Source organism: Saccopteryx bilineata, chromosome 1, assembly GCF_036850765.1.
Source record: "Saccopteryx bilineata isolate mSacBil1 chromosome 1, mSacBil1_pri_phased_curated, whole genome shotgun sequence".
Classification (NCBI taxonomy): Eukaryota; Metazoa; Chordata; class Mammalia; order Chiroptera; family Emballonuridae; genus Saccopteryx; species Saccopteryx bilineata.
In genome coordinates this window covers 155,993,804-156,012,467 of record NC_089490.1, presented here as the reverse complement: position 1 = coordinate 156,012,467, position 18,664 = coordinate 155,993,804, and the positions used below count along the sequence as shown (strand labels likewise).

Here is an 18,664-nt window from a genome sequence, read left to right as displayed (position 1 = left end):
AGCCCACACACCCCAAACTCCAGGCACTCACCTCCCCGTCAGCGTTGACCAGGACAGTCCGGAAACTCTCGCCCGTGCCCCAGCTATTCTGACTCTTCCACACAAGTGTCGAGGGGGGGCTGTGGGCCACCCCTGAACCAGCTGCCCACACCTGGGGACACACAGGAGGGCCTCACATCAATGCTGGCTCTAGTCCTCGTGCATGTGCCACTAGCCAGTCCCTTTCACAGCCCCTCTTTAACGCCCCAGGCGTTTAATCTTTCCAGCCTTACTGGGTCCTCCCCAGGAATAATGATCATCACGGTATGGAAGAAAAGACTGAAATTCCCAATGGCCAAGGGCACTCATCTTGGGAAACAGGATGAGCTGGGATCTGAAGCAGGTCAGCTCCAGGGCCCATACCCATGACTGTTACATATCTTGCCAGTGCCTGCTGGCCAGACAGCCTTGACTCAGATCTATCTCCACCATGGGATCCTGGCATGACACTTAGGCATTCCAAAGAGCTCCACGGAGAGCTCAATGGAGTGATGATGGCACACAGGTGACTTGTAACATCAGGCAGTTGTTCTTAGAACCAGTGCTTAACCACTACCCCAACCCCACCAAGCCAGGTCCTGCTTCTCCAGATCCCATTTCACAATCTGTCACCTACATGGTTGCTGCTGCCCACTTCCTCCAACTGGTGGCCACTCTCCCTATCACCCCATAACCCACCTGCCCTTCTGCAGTCACCTACCGTGACGGTCTGGCCAGCGCGTAGCACGTACTTGGGTGTGAACTTGTAGGCAATCTCTTCCCCTTCTAGGACCTGCCTCTTGATCCTCCAGTTCCCCAGAGACTGGTCCTGCAAAGGGGACACTGCCTGATACAGTTCTGAAAGACCCAACCGGGGGCCCCCCAGGATCAAGGCCCCTTACTTTGTCTGAGCTGTTCTTTAGCTGCACGAACTTGCCCTCCAGGTCAATCTCCTCAATGCTGATGCTGCCCGAGGCCGAGGCCTGCTGAGCCAGGTGAAAACTGCTGCTGCTGCTACTGCCACCTGAGCTGATGCCACTGGAGCCTGTGCCTGGTGGCTCCTCCGCCTCCAGACGCCTCCGCTTGCTGCGGCCTGAGCGCCTGGTCATAGACACACTGCTGCCGCTGCTCGAGGTGGCCCGTGAGATGGTGACCCGTGATGATGGACTGGGGGACAGCTTCAGCCTGGGGGGAGTGCCAGGGGTGACTAGTGGTGGCAGCTGAGGGCCTGTTGGCCCAAGGTCACACCAAGACAACCCAAACAGTGCCAGATGGGCAGACTCACCAGCTTGTCCTGACCTGCCCCCAGCTGCCCTCTCCTTACCCCTTTCCTAAAACCCCACCATACCCCACTTCCCACATCATTCCAACCCACCACTCCCCACCAAATCCTGTCCTGTTCCTCCTGGCCTCGCACCCCCTCCTCACCCCACTACGTACTTCTTCACCACCCCCCACCCACCTCTCCTCCTCGCCCTCCAGCAGCTTGCGGTAGGCACTGATCTCCATGTCCAAGGCCAACTTGACATCCAGCAGCTCCTGGTACTCGGCCAGCTGCTGCTGCATCACGTCCCTCATTTCTGTCATCTCCAGCTCCTTAGCATCCAGCATCTTCCGGAACCTGTCACGCTCCCCAGCCATGGCCTCCTCTAGCTCTCGGATCCGGTCTTCAGCTGCACTAGCCTGGGGAGGGGCCCGAGGGCCAGGTCAGGGCGGCCTGTGTGCATCCTGAGGAGAAGCCCACCCAGCTCTGGGCTAGAAACAGAGATCAGGCCTGGAGGGGATGGGGTCCACCAGCTGCGCAGCCTCACTTGGCAAAAGAGAGATGGGACAGGGATGGCCAGGTGCCTGATCTTCAAGGTGGCATTTACCACCCAGAGGCAGGAGGAAGGAACCTGCTGGGGTTGGGGGACTGGGACAGGTGGGGACCCCTGTGAGTGACCTGCTTCTGGAGGCCGGAGAGCTGGTAGCTGAGGGACTCAACCCGCATGCGTGCCTCCTTCAGCTCCTCACGGGCAGCGCTGGCAGCCTTGTCATTCTGGTCAGAGCTCAATTTGGCATTGTCCAGCTGAGGGGACAGAAGAAGGGGGATGAGGCATCAGATGTGGGGCAGGAAGCCACCTGTACTTTCCCACCCGTCCCTTCCCACTCACACCTTAGCCTGGTAGGCTTGCTCCAACTCCAGCTTGTACAGCCGCACTTGCTCGTCATGCTGGCTGCGCAGCTCCTCCAGCGCCTGTGCCATCCGGAAGTCGTACTCCTGTTGCCGGCTGCTGTCCACCTCCACTAGGTGCCGCTCGTGCAGCCTGCGCGTCTCCCGTACCTCCTGGGGGCAGAGCAGACCTGCTGAGGCAGGCAGGATGCTGGCAGGCTGAAGGTAACCAATCCCAGCCCTGCCATCGACCCATCCTGCTCACCAGTGGCCTCCAACCCAAGTGCCAGATGTGAGTGAGGGTAAAACTATGCAAACAGGAAATCTCTGGGGAGTTGCCCTGGTTACTTGTTCACAAATTATCATCAAATTCACATTTCACATTATCAGAAAGGACACGGCCCAAAGATTCCTCTGATGATGAATGGACAAACAAAATGTGGTCCATCCACACACCAGAATACTACTCAGCCATGAAAAGGGGTGAAGCACTGATACAGGCTACAACATGGATGAACCTTGGAAACATAAAGCTTGGCCTTGCCGTGGTGGCACAGTGGATACAGCGTCAACCTAGAGCTCCGAGGCTTGCCCAGTCAAGGCACATTTGACAATCAATGAACAACTAAAGTGAAGCAACTATGAGTTGAGCCTTACCTGTGGTGGCACAGTAGATAAGGAATTGACCTGGAATGCTGAGGTTTGCTGGTTCAAAACTCTGGGCTTGCCCAGTCAAGGCAAACATGATACTCTCCCCCCACCCTACTTTCTAACTCACTTCTCTCTAAAATCAAGAAATAAAATCTTTTTAACTGAGTTGAGACTTCTCATTCATACCCCACCCCTCTCCTTTCTGAAAAATCAAAATCTTTAAAAAGAGAAAGAAAACATGAAGCTCAGTAAGAGAGGCCAGACACAGAAGGCCACATGGTATCTGATTACATTTATGTGAATGCCCAGAGCAGGCACATTCACAGACAGGAAGAAAGTAGGGGATTAAGAGTGACTGTTGCCCTGGCCGGTTGGCTCAGTAGTAGAGCGTCGGCCTGGCGTGCAGGGGTCCTGGGTTCGATTGCTGGCCAGGGCACACAGGAGAAGCGCCCATCTGCTTCTCCACCCCTCCCCCTCTCCTTCCTCTCTGTCTCTCTCTTCCCCTCCCGCATCCTGGGCTCCATTGGAGCAAAGTTGGCCCAGGCGCCGAGGATGGCTCTGTGGCCTCTCCCTCAGGCGCTAGAATGGCTCTGGTTGCAACAGAGCAACGCCCCAGAGGGGCAGAGTATCACCCCCTGGTGGGCATGCCGGGTGGATCCCGGTCAGGCACATGCAGGAGTCTGTCTGACTGCCTTCTCATTTCCAACTTCAGAAAAATACAAAAAAAAAAAAGAGTGACTGTTAATGGGTGCAGGGCTTCTTTTGGGGGCAATGGAATATTCTTTGTGTATGTATGTATGTGTGTGTGTGACAGAGACAGAGAGAGGGACAGATAGGAACAGAGAGGAAAGAAGAGATGAGAAGTATCAATTCTTTGTTGTGGCACCTTACTTGTTCACTGATTGCTTTCTCATATGTGCCTTGACCAGGGGGCTACAGCAGAGCAAGTGATCCCTTGCTCAAGCCAGTGACCTTGGGCTCAAGCCAACAACCATGGGGTCATGTCTCTGATCCCATGTTCAAGCCAGCAACCCCGCACTCAAGCTGGTGAGCCTATGCTCAAGCTAGATAAGCCTGTGCTCAAATTGGCGACCTTGGGGTTTTGAACCTGGGTCCTCTGTGTACCAGTCCAATATCCACTGCGCCACTCCCTGGTCAGGCTGGAATATTCTATTAAAGGAGAAGGTTGCTCAAGCTTGTGAATGTACTAAGAAACCACTCTAAATTATATACTTTGAAACTTTATGATATGGGAATATTTCAATAAGGTTGTTATTAAAGAATTTCTGCCTGTGGAATCATAGACATGATTGTCCCTCTCTCTGACTCTCTCACTGTCTGTCAAAAACAACAACAGGCCTGACCTGTGGTGGCACAGTGGATAAAGCGTCAACCTGGAATGCTGAGGTCGCCAGTTCGAAACCCTGGGCTTGCCTGGTCAAGGCACATATGGGAGTTGATGCTTCCTGCTCCTCCCTCCCCCTTCTCTCTCTCTCTCACTCACTCTCCTTCCTCTCTAAAAATTAATAAAAGTTAAAAACAAAAACAAAAAAACCCAACCTGACCAGGTGGTGGCACAGTGGATAGAGCATCAAATTGGGATGTGGAAGGACCCAGGTTCAAGACCCCGAGGTCACCAGCTTGAATGTGGACTCATCTGGTTTGAGCAAAACCTCACCAGCTTGGACCCAAGGTCGCTGGCTCAAGCAAGGGGTTACTCGGTCTGCTGAAGGCCCGTGGTCAAGGTACATATGAGAAAGCAATCAATGAACAACTAAGGTGTCATCACAAAAAACTGATGAGTGATGCTTCTCATCTCTCTCCGTTCCTATCCGTCCCTATCTATCCCTCTCTCGGACTCTCTCTCTCTGTTAAAAACAAATAAACCAAAAAAACCCCACCCCAAAACAGAAAAGGAATGCCGACATCTTAATGCAGTGAGTGAGAAGACCCCTTGGTTCAGCATATAAAACACATCTGAGAGATCCATGAGTAGGGACATCTGAAGGTCACTAACTGGAACAAGCAGGGGAGGGAAGGGGAAGGATGGAGGGGGCTGCAGGTGTGGTGGTGCTGGAGGAGTACAGTTGCAGTCCCCACACAGCAATCAGGAAGTAGGGGGTAGAAGCCACCCACTTGAGTGGCCACTGCCCATTTCAGCTAAACCTGGTGACAAAGGTAGAGATGCAGCCCTGCAGTGCAGCAGCTGTGGACTAGGAAACGGCAGTTACTAGCATGAAGGCAGAGCAGCACTCATAAAGTCCCTCCCTTTGCCCACCACTGGCCCACCCATCATAGCAGATTCCGGTAGGGGGAGAACCCAGTAGAGGCAGCAGACATCTCAGATGGCACACTCTGGCAGCAGCCGGTTTCAAGAAGGCAGCGCTGGAAACCTGCAGGCCTGGAGCCCCACCTGACCTGGATAGAGGGGATACCCACCAACTTGGGCTATATGGGGCATTTTCCATGACCCAGATAACACTACCCCACCCAGACCCCAGAGGTGTCCTTGTAGAGGTGACAGGAAAACAAACTTATACTATCACACTTCCAGCTGGAAGAGAAAAGAACACCTGTACTTATGAACCTATCAAACTATTAACACCAAAGCAGTATCTAAACAAGAGTTCACTGCCCAAATACACAGAGAAGCAATCCATCGGGTACCATGACAACCAAGGGTATCACACTCCCTAACTTCAAACTATGTTAAAAAGGCACAATAGTCAAAACAGTATAGCACTGGCAGAAAAAGACACAGACTAATGGGACAGAATCAAGAGCCCTTAATAAGCCCATTCATACGGGCAACTAATGTTCAACAGAGTAGCCAAAACATATAATGTACCCGAGGAAAGGAAAGTTTCTTCAATAAATGATGCTGGGGAAAATTGCACAGTCACACCAAGAGTGAAACTAGACTGCTGACACCACACACAGAAACAATCTCAAACTGGATTAAAGTCTTAAGTGTAAGACCTGTTAATATATAATATAAAGAAGACAACATAGACACTAAACTTCTGGACCTTGGTGTCACACAAGTTTTTGTGAACTTGACTCGAAAAGCAAGAGAAGTAAAAGAAAAAAAAATAAATGAATGGAACTACAGCAAACTAAAAAGCTTCTACACAGCAAAAAAACCCAACAAAACAAAAAGGCAACCAACAGAATGAGAGAAGATATTTGCAAACAATACTATCGATAAGAGACTATATACAAAATACATAAAGAACTTATACAGAGTCTGACTAGTGATGGCACAGTGGATAGAGTGTTGGTCCGGGACACTGAGGTACCAGGTTTGAAACCCTGAGATCACCAGCTTGAATATGGAATCATCGACATGGTCTGATGGTCACTGACTTGAGCCCAAAGGTTGCTGGCTTGAAGTTGGTCATTGGCTTGAGCAAAGGGTCACATCTCGGCTGCAGCCCCCAACATCAAGGTACGTATGAGAAACAATCAATGAACAATTAAAGTGCCACAACTACAAGTTGATGCTTCTCATCTGACTCTCTTCTTGTCTCTCACTCACCAAAAAAAAAAAAAAAAAGTAAGTACACGCTATGAAATATATATATAAAAAAAAAACTAATACAGCTCAATAAAAAAAAAAATCCTATTAGCCTGGCCTGCGGTGGCACAGTGGATAGAGCTTCGACATGGAATTGCTGAGGCCACAGGTTCGGAACCCTGGGCTACCTGGTCAAGGCACATACGACAATCAATGAACAACTGAAATGAAGCAACCATGAGTTGATGCTTCTCACCTTCCATCCCTCTCTCTGTAAAATCAATAAATAAAATCTTTTAAAAAAAAATCCTATTAAACAATGAACTGAGAACCTGAACAGACACTTCCCAAGAAGACAAAGAGATGGCCAATAAACATGAAAAGATGTTCAATGTCTGCCTGACCAGGCAGTGCCGCAGTGGATAGAGTGTCGGACTGGGATGCGGAGGACCCAGGTTCGAGACCTTAAGATCAACAGCTGAGGCCCTGGCCGGTTGGCTCAGTGGTAGAGCGTCAGCCTGACATGCAGAAGTCCCGGGTTCGATTCCCGGCCAGGGCACACAGGAGAAGCACCCATCTGCTTCTCCACCCCTCCCCCTCTCCTTCTTCTCTGTCTCTCTCTTCCCCTCCCGCAGCCGAGGTTCCATTGGAGCAAAGATGGCCCGGGCGCTGGGGATGGCTCCTTGGCCTCTGCCCCAGGTGCTGGAGTGGCTCTGGTCACAACAGAGCAACGCCCCGGAGGGGCAGAGCGTCGCCCCCTGGTGGGTGTGCCGGGTGGATCCCGGTTGGGCGCATGCAGGAGTCTGTCTGACTGTCTCTCCCCATTTCCAATTTCAGAAAAATTAAAAAAAAAAAAAGATCAACAGCTGAGCACGGGCTCATCTGGTTTGAGCAAAGCTCACCAGCTTGGACCCAAGGTCACTGGCCCGAGCAAGGGGTTACTCAGTCTGCTATAGCCCCCTCGGTCAAGGCACATATGAGAAAGCAGTCAATGAACAACTTAGGTGTCGCAACAAAAAATTAATGATTGATGCTTCTCATCTCTCTCCGTTCCTGTCTGTTCCTGCCTATCCCTCTTTCTGACTTCTCTGTCTCTGTAAAAAAAAAAAAGATGCTCATGCTCAATGTCACTAATCAACAAGTATCAAGGAGGATGTGGATGATAGGAAACCCTCTTGCTCTGTTGCACTGTTGGTGGAATTTTAATTTAGTGCAGCCACTATGGAAAACTGTATGAAGTTTCCTCAAAAATTAAAAATAAGGCCCTGGCCAGTTGGCTCAGTGGTAGAGCGTTGGCCTGGCGTGCAGGAGTCTCGGATTCGATTCCCGGCCAGGGCACACAGGAGAAGCGCCCATCTGCTTCTCCACCTCTCCCCCTCTCTTTTCTCTCTGTCTCTCTCTTCCCCTCCCGCAGCCAAGGCTCCATTGGAGCAAAGTTTGCCTGGGCACTGAGGATGGCTCTGTGGCCTCTGCCTCAGGCGCTAGAATGGCTCTGGTTGCAACAGAGCAACGCCCCAGATGGGCAGAGCATCGCCTTCTGGTGGGTATGCCGGGTGGATCCTGGTCGGGCGCATGCGGGAGTCTGTCTGACTGCCTCCCCATTTCCGGCTTCAGAAAAATACAAAAAAAAAATTAAAATTAAAAATAGACCTACCTTATGAGCCAGCAATCCCAATTCTGGGTACTTATACAAAGAAATCCAAAACACTAATTCAAAAAGACAAAACAGCTTGACCAGGAGGTGGCGCAGTGGATAGAGCATCTGACTGGGATGCGGAAGACCCAGGTTCGAGACCCCGAGGTCACCGGCTTGAGCGCAGGCTCATCTGGTTTGAGCAAAAGCCCACCAGCTTGAACCCAAGGTCGCTGGCTCCAGCAAGGGGTTACTCGGTCTGCTGAAGGCCCGCAGTCAAGGCACATATGAGAAAGCAATCAATGGACAACTAAGGTGTTGCAACGCGCAATGAAAAACTAATGATTGATGCTTCTCATCTCTCTCCATTCCTGTCTGTCTGTCCCTGTCTATCCCTCTCTCTGACTCACTCTCTGTCTCTGTAAAAAATAAATAAATAAATAAAATAAAAAAGACAAAACACATGCACCCCTATGCTAACTGCTGTATTATTTAGAATAGCCAAGATATGGAAGCAACCTAAGTGTCCACTGGCAGATAACTGGATAAAGACATGGCACATACATCTGATGGAATATTACTCAACCATAAAAAAGAACACAATGACATCTTGGCATTTGGAACACGGGTGGACCTACAAGGTATCAGGCTAAGTGAAACAAGTGAGAGAAAAGACAAATACCATATAATTTCACTTATGTGTGGAATCTAAAGAACAAAACAAATGAATAAATTAAATTAAAAAAACCTATAGTTGCAAAGAATAAGATGGTGGTCACTACAGGGGAAGGGGTGAGAGAATTGAAAAACTAAACTGTAGCCTGACCAGGCGTTGGCACAGTGGATAGAGCATTGGACTGGGATGCAGAGGACCCAGGTTTGAAACCCTGAGGTCTCCAGCTTGAGCGCGGGCTCATCTGGCTTGAGCGCAGGATCATAGACATGACCCAATGATCGCTGGCTTGAGCCCAAGGTCACTGGCTTGAGCAAAGGGTCACTCGCTCTGCTGTAGCCCCCTGGTCAAGACACATATGAGAAAGCAATCAATGAACAAATAAAGAGCTGCAACAAAGAATTGATGCTTCTCATCTCCCTTTCTGTCTCTCTGTCCCTATCTGTCCCTCTATCTGACTCTCCCTGTCTCTGTCAAAAAAATTAATTAAAAAAAAAAGAAAAAAAGAAAAACTAAACTGTAAATCATATATCTGATAAGGAATTAACACTGCCATTCATTCTCTGGTTGGTTTGAACATTGAGATCTGTTTAACAATGACTTTCTGGCACATTCAATTGATTCAACCATGCACGGAGTCTATCTGTGACACTGAAGTGGGTGGGACACTTGCAGGTCACTTACAAGACTTATTTTATAATACTGGCCAGAGACAGAATTGTCACAAAGGCCTTAGTTTGCCAAACTTTTCTGATAAGAATCACTTTGGTGCATGTATGCACACAACCACCCGCACCCACACACAGAATCAGAACTAATCCTAAAGTTATAAGAAACCATAATAGACACCAAATAGCCAAAGACATTTTGAGAAAGAACAAAGTGGGAGGTATTATGCGCCCTGAGATTAAACCATACTGTAAAGCTACAATAATCAAAATAGCACAGTATGGGCATTAAAACAGACACATAGAGCCTGACCAGGTGGTGGCGCAGTGGATGGAGCGTTGGACTGGGATGCAGAAGACCCAGGTTTGAGACCCCGAGGTCGCCAGCTTGAGTGCGGGCTCATCTGGTCTGAGCAAAGCTCACCAGCTTGGACCCAAGGTCGCTAGCTCCAGCAAGGGGTTACTTGGTCTGCTGTAGCCCCACGGTCAAGGCACATATGAGAAAGCAATCAATGAACAACTAAGGTGTCGCAACAAAAAACTTATGATTGATGCTTCTCATCTCTCTCCCTTCCTGTCTGTCTGTCCCTAGCTATCCCTCTCTCTCTCTCTCTCTCTCTCTCTCTGTCTCTGTAAAAAAAAAAGAAAAAAGGAGGAACAGAACAGAAAGTTCAGAAATAAGTCTTCACTAATATGTTAAATTAATTTACAACAAAAGAGGCAAGAATATACAATGGGGTACAGACGGGCTCTTCAACAAGTGATGAAAAACTGGAGAAACATATGCAAAAATATGAAAATGGACCATATTCCAATACCATACAGAAGGCTCACCTCCTCAAAGACGCTCTTGCGGAAGTCCAGTTCCTCCTGCAGGCTCTGACAGCGGTTCTCAAGGTCCACGCGCATCAGTGTCTCCTTCTCCAGCTGCTTCTTGGCCACTGCATGACCGTCTTCTGCCTGGGAGATGTAGGACAAGCTGGGGTGACTGTCTGTCTTCTGCACTCACCTGTCTGGCTCCTTGTGCCTACGGATCTCCTTAAATACACAAACTTACACACTGCAGGAGACCCTTGCCCACCCTGGACCCTCATATCCCTGCCAGCTGAGGCCTCCCATCGCCACACTGGGGTCTGCCCAACTCCTACCTTGGCCAGCTGAGCCCGGAGCTCTGCCACATCGTTCTCAAGGCCACGCTTATCACTGAGGGCAGCAGCCAGCTCAGCCTCACTCCGGTGGAACAGGGACTCCAGGTCCTTCACACGGCCCTGGGCCACTGTGAGCTCGCCATCCTTCTTCTTGGAGCTGAAAGTAAAGAGCAGAGGTTAGCTGGGAGGGTTGAGCAGCTGTGTGGCTGGAGCCTAGGGAGGGACAAGGACAAGTTTACTTCTGCCTTTGAGCCCAGGGCCCTTTTGCTCTTGGGGTTTAACCCAGCCCCTGCTCTCTTGTGTAAGGGGCCCTTGCCTATAGGCACAAAAATTAACCCTTCCTCAAACCTGCCTGGCACCATCAAAACTCTGTCAACCTAACAAATACAAGTATTCAAGAAATGTTTGCCTGACCAGGCAGTGGCCTGGAGATGTAGGACAAGATGTAGAAAAAAAGTTCAAGGCATGAGTTTTTATGTCCTTTTCTGAGATTTATAATCACAAACAAGGATCATTAAGGCCAGAACTCTGATTTAATTAACATCATAAATTAAAACCCTGGCCTTTGAAAAATTGATATCCTATGTAAGCTTTAGCTATTTCACACAGGACCACCTGGTATTCTAACAGAATTATCTCTAATATCAAATATTTAAGACACCAAATGGGCCTGACCTGTGGTGGCGCAGTGGATAGAACGTTGACCTGGAACACTGAGGACGCTGGTTTAAAACCCTGGGCTTGCCCAGTCAAGGCACCTACAGGAAGCAACTACTATGAGTTGATGCTTCCCACTTCTCCCTCTTTCTCTATCTTCCTCTCTAAAAATCAATGAAATCTAAAAAAAAAAAGCTTACATGCATTTAAAAAAAAAAAAGATAAATGGATTCTTTAACATGCAACTCTTAATAGCATGAACTTTAGGCTCATACATTTCTTACACAAATGTTCTTGGGGTTGAAAGCTTACCCACCTTTCCCCCAAGGAACTGTGTAAACCATCTCTAGCAATTGTGGGGATACCCAGAGTCTCCCCCTTGGCACTGAGGATATCAGGGCTGATTATTCTGTGGGGCTGTCCTGTACACTGTGGGAGGTTGAGCAGCATCCCCTGCCCCCATCCCCTTCAGGCCAGGAACACCCCAGTCATGATGACCACAAATGTCTCCAGATATCACCCAGTGTTCCCCGAAGGCAGAATCACCATGGTTGAGAACCACTGAAGATAATGCATAAGCTCGTGTGAACTGCAGCGGTCTAAACTGCAGCAGTCTAAAGACCAGTGGCTTCAGCCTGGAGAATGCTGGCTTCACACCAGAGATACATCTGAGAACAGTCCTGCCCACAAGCAGACAACAGTGCAACATCAGACATGAATCTGTTGTACGGACAAACAGAGCAGGGAAGGGAGATGGGGACCAAGCATGTGCTGGGTGGGAGCAGCACCTTTAAGTGGTACATGCCTTGGCCCTGTGGGAGGTGGTGCTGGGAACACAATAGGTCCAGTATTTCCAGCAGATGAGACTTCAGGCCCAGGAAAGAGAAATACTAAGGCCCAGGCAAGTTCACAATTAGCAACAGGCCAGGTGACAGGAGCAGAGGAATCAGGAAATGTGGAAAACTTCTAAACAACTTGATCCAATTTTAGGGTCTGCAGATCTCCACAGAATGGTCAGAAGGCAGGGGCAGTGGTGGCTCTGACTACTCTGCACCTGTTTCTTAAGAGCTTCGAGGTGTTAAAGCAGATTCCTTGCCCATGTAACCATAATTCCTGGAGGATTATGTGGGGGAATCTGGCCTATTTATTGAGTCCTCCACATGGCTACCTGAGATCTACCATGAAGGGGGTCTGGTGATAAATTTGTCAGGAAAAGAAAAGCACTGGATGTAACCTTCTGGGAAGTACGCCACATTTGGGGTTACAGCCCAACACTGCAGGAACAGGACTTGAGGACAAGGAACAGGAAATCAGGCAACCTAGAGAAGCACCCACAGATCTATAAATACTAAAGGCCAGCGACCAGAAAAGGAAAAGGCCACAGGCCTAGTGAGTCCAGGAGGTCATCTTTCCAGAGTGGGGACCTAAAATGAACAAGTCATCCACCATGCCTAGGATCAGGTGAGAGTCTTGGTTACAAGCCAAGGGAAATGACTGTCCTGACAACAGGTACAGCTGTTACCCAAAGAAGCTATCACAGAACAATGGGTACAGCCAGTGGTGGAATTCAAATAATTTAACAACCAGTTCTCTGCCCTAATGACCGTTTTAAGTATAAAAAAATGATATACAAAAAGGTAGTTTATTATTTCATGCATTTAATACTTAAATAATAACAATAAAAGTACACAAAACTATATTATAAGAAAGAATTTTGCCTGACCAGGCGTTGGCGCAGTGGATAGAGCATTGGACTGGGATGCAGAGGACCCAGGTTCGAGACCTCGAGGTCGCCACCTCGAGCGCGGGCTCATCTGGTTTGAGCGGAAGCTCACCAGCTTGGACCCAAGGTCGCTGGCTCGAGCAAGGGGGTTACTCGGTCTCCTTAAAGGCCTGCAGTCAAGGCACATATGAGAAAGCAATCAATAAACAACTAAGGTGTAGCAATGTGCAACGAAAAACTAATGATTGATGCTTCTCATCTCTCCGTTTCTATCTGTCTGTCCCTGTCTATCCTTCTCTCTGACCTCTGTCTCTGTAAAAATAATAAATAAATAAATAAAAATAAATTTAAAAAATAAAGAATTTTAAAATATTAATGAAAACGGCCAGGGCACACAGGAGAAGCGCCCATTTGCTTCTCCACCCCTCCGCTGCACTTTCCTCTCTGTCTCTCTCTTCCCCTCCCGCAGCCAAGGCTCCATTGGAGCAAAGATGGCCCGGGCGCTGGGCATGGCTCTGTGGCCTCTGCCTCAGGCGCTAGAGTGGCTCTAGTCGCAACATGGCGACGCCCAGGATGGGCAGAGCATCGCCCCCTGGTGGGCAGAGCCTCGCCCCATGGTGGGCGTGCCGGGTGGATCCCGGTTGGGCGCATGCGGGAGTCTGTCTGACTGTCTCTCCCTGTTTCCAGCTTCAGAAAAATGAAAAAAAAAAAAAAAAAAAAAAAAAAAATTAATGAAAAAACATTAAATAATACCTGAAAAAAGATAAAACTATTTAAGGTTTTCCCATATTGCTTCTTCTTCTCCTTTTTTTTTTGTGACAGAGTCAGAGAGAGGGACAGATAGGGACAGACAGACAGGGAGAGATGAGAAGCATCAATTCTTCGTAGCAGCAATTTAGTTGTTCATTAATTGCTTTCTCATATGTGCCTTGACCATGGGCCTTCAGCAGACCGAGTAACCCCTTGCTCAAGCCAGTGACCTTGGGTCCAAGCTGGTGAGCTTTGCTCAAGCCAGTTGAGCCCGTGCTCAAGCTGGAGACCTCAGGGTCTCGAACCTGGGTCCTTCCGCATTCCAGTCCAATGCTCTATCCACTGCGCCACCGCCTGGTCAGGCACTCCATATTGCTTCTTGATTGGTGTCCTCACTTTCTACTGAAGTAATAAATATGAGGAATTAAATGTAGTGTATTTCATCAAAGGTATCATGAGTTTTACGAAACAAATACATAAATATTACAAGCATAGTTCTGTCAAATTTTTTCACCTACAGATGGAATGAACACTACGGGCACACAGAATATGCTATTGCAGAGATAAACATTAAAAAAGAGTAAGGTGCCCTGGCCGGTTGGCTCAGCGGTAGAGTGTCGGCCTAGCGTGCGGAGGACCCGGGTTCGATTCCCGGCCAGGGCACACAGGAGAAGCGCCCATTTGCTTCTCCACCCCTCCGCTTTCCTCTCTGTCTCTCTCTTCCCCTCCCGCAGCCAAGGCTCCATTGGAGCAAAGATGGCCCGGGCGCTGGGGATGGCTCTGTGGCCTCTGCCTCAGGCGCTAGAGTGGCTCTGGTCGCAACATGGCGACGCCCAGGATGGGCAGAGCATCGCCCCTGGTGAGCGTGCTGGGTGGATCCCGGTAGGGCGCATGCGGGAGTTTGTCTGACTATCTCTCCCTGTTTCCAGCTTCAGAAAAATGAAAAAAAAAAAAATGAAAAAAAAAAAAAAAGAGTAAGGAACGGCCCTGGCCAGTTGGCTCAGCGGTAGAGCATCGGCCTGGCATGCGGGGGACCCGGGTTCGATTCCCAGCCAGGGCACATAGGAGAAGTGCCCATTTGCTTCTCCACACCCCCCTCCTTCCTCTCTGTCTCTCTCTTCCCCTCCCGCAGCCAAAGCTCCATTGCAGCAGAGATGGCCCAGGCACTGGGGATGGCTCCTTAGCCTCTGCCCCAGGCGCTAGAGTGGCTCTGGTTGCGGCAGAGCGATGCCCCGGAGGGGCAGAGCATCGCCCCCTGGTGGGCAGAGCGTCGCCCCTGGTGGGCGTGCCAGGTGGATCCTGGTCGGGCGCATGCGGGAGTCTGTCTGACTGTCTCTCCCCGTTTCCAGCTTCAGAAAAATACAAAAAAAAAAAAGAGTAAGGAATATAAATTGTGATTTCCACACTGGGCGGCTGCTCAAGTGCCCACCTTATAGAAGACCTGCTTACAAGTGCCATTTTAACGACCCATTTGCTGAACTCAAAATATTAGGTATTGGCCCTGGCCGGTTGGCTCAGTGGTAGAGCATCAGCCCAGCATGTGGATGTCTTGGGTTCAATTTCTGGTCAGGGCACACAGGAGAAGCACCCATCTGCTTCTCCACCCTTCCCCTCTCCTTTCTCTCTATCTCTCTTCCCCTCCTGCAACCAAGGTTGGATTGGCTCGGGCGCTGAGGATGGCTCCATGGCCTCCACCTCACGTGCTAGAATGGCTCGGGCTGCAACAGAGCAATGGCCTAGATGGGCAGAGCATTGCCTCCTAGTGGGCATGCCAGGTGAATCCCAGTCGGGCACATGAGAGAGTCTGTCTCTGCCTCTCCGCTTCTCACTTTAGAAAAATACAAAAAAAAAAAAAAAATTAGGTATTGGTTTTGTAGAACCAGTGAGAACTGGCTGAATCCCACCACTGGGTACATACAGCCTAACTGAGCCATGGCAGCCTCTGGTGACATACTCTCAGATGCTGGTATATGCCAGCAGCTGGGACATGACATCACAGAGGACAGCAATAACTAAGGAGACAGAGGCTTGCTACAATGAAAGAATCTTCATTGCTGACTGTGTCCACCTTTAATTTAAATTAAAAAGGCTGAAAAGGCATGTACCAGATAGGTCATGGCAATTCCATCTGGGTGGAGGATCATAGACATTTTAATTTTTTTTTTGCACTATCTTGCATTTTCCATTCTCAACAGTGAACATCTATGACTCTTAATAAACAGAAAAAACATGACTTCTTGGCTCAGACCAGAAAAGGCAGGCAGAATGTCAACTCTGAACTTCAGTCAATAATCATGTATAGACATGCTCTAGCCAGTTAGCTCAGTTGGTTGGAATGTCAACCTGATAAGCCATGGTTGTGGGTTCAATCCCTGGTCCAAGCACATATAAGAATCAACCAATGAATGCATGGATGGGCAGAACAAATCTCTCTTTCTACCTTCCTTTCTCTCTAAATTCAACAAAAATAATAATATATAGAAACTGCCTCATCTGTTGTAACAATATAGCTCACTTATTAACACAAGATGTTGACAATGGGGACACTCCAGGGGAGATTTTTGAAACTGAACTTTCCACTAGTAACTGAACTTTTCCATTAGTAAAAAAATGTTTACTAATCAAGGAAAAAAAATACCATAAATAGCCTGACCAGGCAGTGGCGCAGTGGATAGAACGTAGGACTGGGATGCCGAGAACCCAGGTTTGAGACCCCGAGGTCGCCAGCTGGAGCACGGGCTGATCGGCTTTGAGCAAAGCTCACCAGCTTGGACCCAAGGTCGCTGGCTTGAGCAAGGGGTTACTCATTCTGCTGAAGGCCCGAGGTCAAGGCACATATGAGAAAGCAATCAATGAACAACTAAGGTGTCGCAATGAAAAACTGATGATTGATGCTTCTCATCTCTCTCTGTTCCTGTCTGTCTGTCCTTACCTATTCCTCTCTCTGACTATCTCTGTAAAAAACAAAAATATAAAGGTGACTACTGGCTGTTGGAACTATAAGAGGGACTCAGAAAACCAGAGTCCAAGACTCAGTCCTGGTCACTGTCAAGTTGAGGAAACTTGAACAAGTCCTCAACTCTGTGCCTCAGTTTCCCCCTCTATAAATGAAGATAAGAATCTGTGAGGATAAAAGGGGATCATGACTGAACTTGGTGATACTCATGGTATCCCTTTACTACTTTAATACTTGACACATTTAAATTACTTTATTGCTTCTGTTAATATCATCACCAGCACATCTTGTTCTCCAAATTTTCAGACTTTTAGTCATAAGTAGGCAAAGAGTATGCTTTGCAAATAAGAGAAAAGGCTCAGCCTAAAAGGTCACCAGGCTGCAATGGGTCCAGTTGGAGCAAGGGTGGGAGGAGGGGAATTCTGGCCCCAAAGTTTCCCAGGATGGGGACCCTGAGAAGAGGCACAGAAGATGAAAGCCACTTTACCACATGTGAGACAGCGGGTTGGCATACCACATGTTGGACAGGGAGGTTGGCATGCCAGCGGCTCCCACCTCACCCTGAAATCACCATGGTCCTGAAATCAGCAACATCACACCAGCTGCACCCCCTACCTTTTGTTGGCCTCTTCCACCTCAGACCTCAGTTTTCCTATTTCGATCTGTAGCCGGGCACGCTCTCGGGCCGTCTCATCCAGTACTCTGCGGGCATCAGCCAGCTCCGACTCATAGAGTGTCTTGATCCCGCTTACCTGGGGAGACAGCAAGGCCCAGGTGAAGGAAAGCCCCCTGCAACAGCAGGTGTCCCAGGCTGGATACACCTACTAACACTGGAAGCCTCCCAACTAGCTCAGCTCCACCAACCTCTGGGAGACCCCAGGTGACTGCCTGACCTGCCCCCTCACCCCATCACTTGTCCTCTGCCAGCAAACTTCCTGTCAGCCTCCTTGTCCCACCCTCCTCACATGGAGGTACACCTTTACAAATACCTGGAACCAAAGCAGGACAGTGAGACACAACCTCACTTCCACTGAGACAGCAGAGTCAAGAAGACAAATAGTAACAAGTGCCGGTGAGGACGTGGAGAAGTGGGAACCTCTGCTCGTGGAGGGTGGGAATGGAAAGTGCTGCAGCCGCTGTGAAGGTAGTCTGGCAGTTGCTCAGACGGTTAAGCAAAGACTAACCACATAACACAGCAATTCTTCTGCTAGAGATCCCCCCAGAAGGAATAACATTTATATAAAACCTGCACCTGTGCTCACAGCAGCACGATTCACAACAGCTAGAAAGTGAAAACACAAATGTCCTCTGACAGATAATGGATACACAAATGTGGTCCCTCTACACACTGGAATGTTAGTCAGCCACGAAAAGGAGTGCAGAACTGACACTATAACATGGATGAACCTTGAAAACATGGTGCTCTGTAAAAAGCCAGATACAAAAAGCCACAGAGTGTGTGATTCCTTTATGTGAAATGTCCAGAAACAGCAAATCACAGAGAAAGTGGTTAGTGGTTGTCAGGGGTTAGAGCAGGGGTCTCAAACTCGCGGCCCGCCGAACAATTTTGTGCGGCCCGCAGACTAATCCAGGAAGTTCAAAATATTTTGGATAAAATTAAGTAAGCCTAGGGGCCTACTTGTATTTTTCATTTCTCTAGCATCCTAGCTAGATATTAGCTTAGTTAACAGCAGTTGTGATGCGAACTACAGTTTCTGGTCGTTTTGTGACACTGAGTAAACTGCATGTTCGATTGTGCTTGTTGTACTGATTTTTTTTTGTTTTCAACTGCAGTGAGAAAAGTGTTGGGTAACAGTTGTCTTTTGTAGACCTAGTGCGGCCTGCCAAACGGCTGTGATCTTGCTCTGCGGCCCACATGCTGAGTTGAGTTTGAGACCCCTGGGTTAGAGAGTGACTACTAATGGGAACAGGGTTTCTTTGGTGGTAATGGAATGTTTTGGAATTAGATAGTGGTGATGACTATACCATATATATATATTTTTTTTTTTTTTAATTTATTTATTTTTCCTCATTTTTCTGAAGCTGGAAACAGGGAGAGACAGTCAGACAGACTCCCGCATGCGCCCGACCGGGATCCACCCGGCACGCCCACCAGGG

At 48.8% G+C, this 18,664-nt stretch overlaps 1 protein-coding gene and 1 non-coding gene across 2 annotated transcripts in view; one reads left to right on the top strand and one right to left on the bottom strand.

Moving 5' to 3' along the window:
• LMNB2 (lamin B2) overlaps positions 1-18,664 on the bottom strand; it is a 30,333-nt gene that overhangs the window by 3,625 nt on the left and 8,044 nt on the right. The window contains exons 2-10 of the mRNA XM_066276806.1: positions 17,162-17,298; positions 10,461-10,617; positions 10,147-10,272; positions 2,174-2,344; positions 1,961-2,086; positions 1,481-1,701; positions 921-1,203; positions 740-847; positions 32-151 (exon numbers count right to left, since the gene is read on the bottom strand). Coding sequence (XP_066132903.1) covers positions 32-151; positions 740-847; positions 921-1,203; positions 1,481-1,701; positions 1,961-2,086; positions 2,174-2,344; positions 10,147-10,272; positions 10,461-10,617; positions 17,162-17,298 — 1,449 coding nt within the window. The remainder of the gene's footprint in view (positions 1-31; positions 152-739; positions 848-920; positions 1,204-1,480; positions 1,702-1,960; positions 2,087-2,173; positions 2,345-10,146; positions 10,273-10,460; positions 10,618-17,161; positions 17,299-18,664) is intronic.
• On the top strand, positions 6,822-6,897 carry TRNAV-GAC (transfer RNA valine (anticodon GAC)). The gene has a single exon. It is a non-coding gene; the product is annotated as a tRNA-Val (tRNA).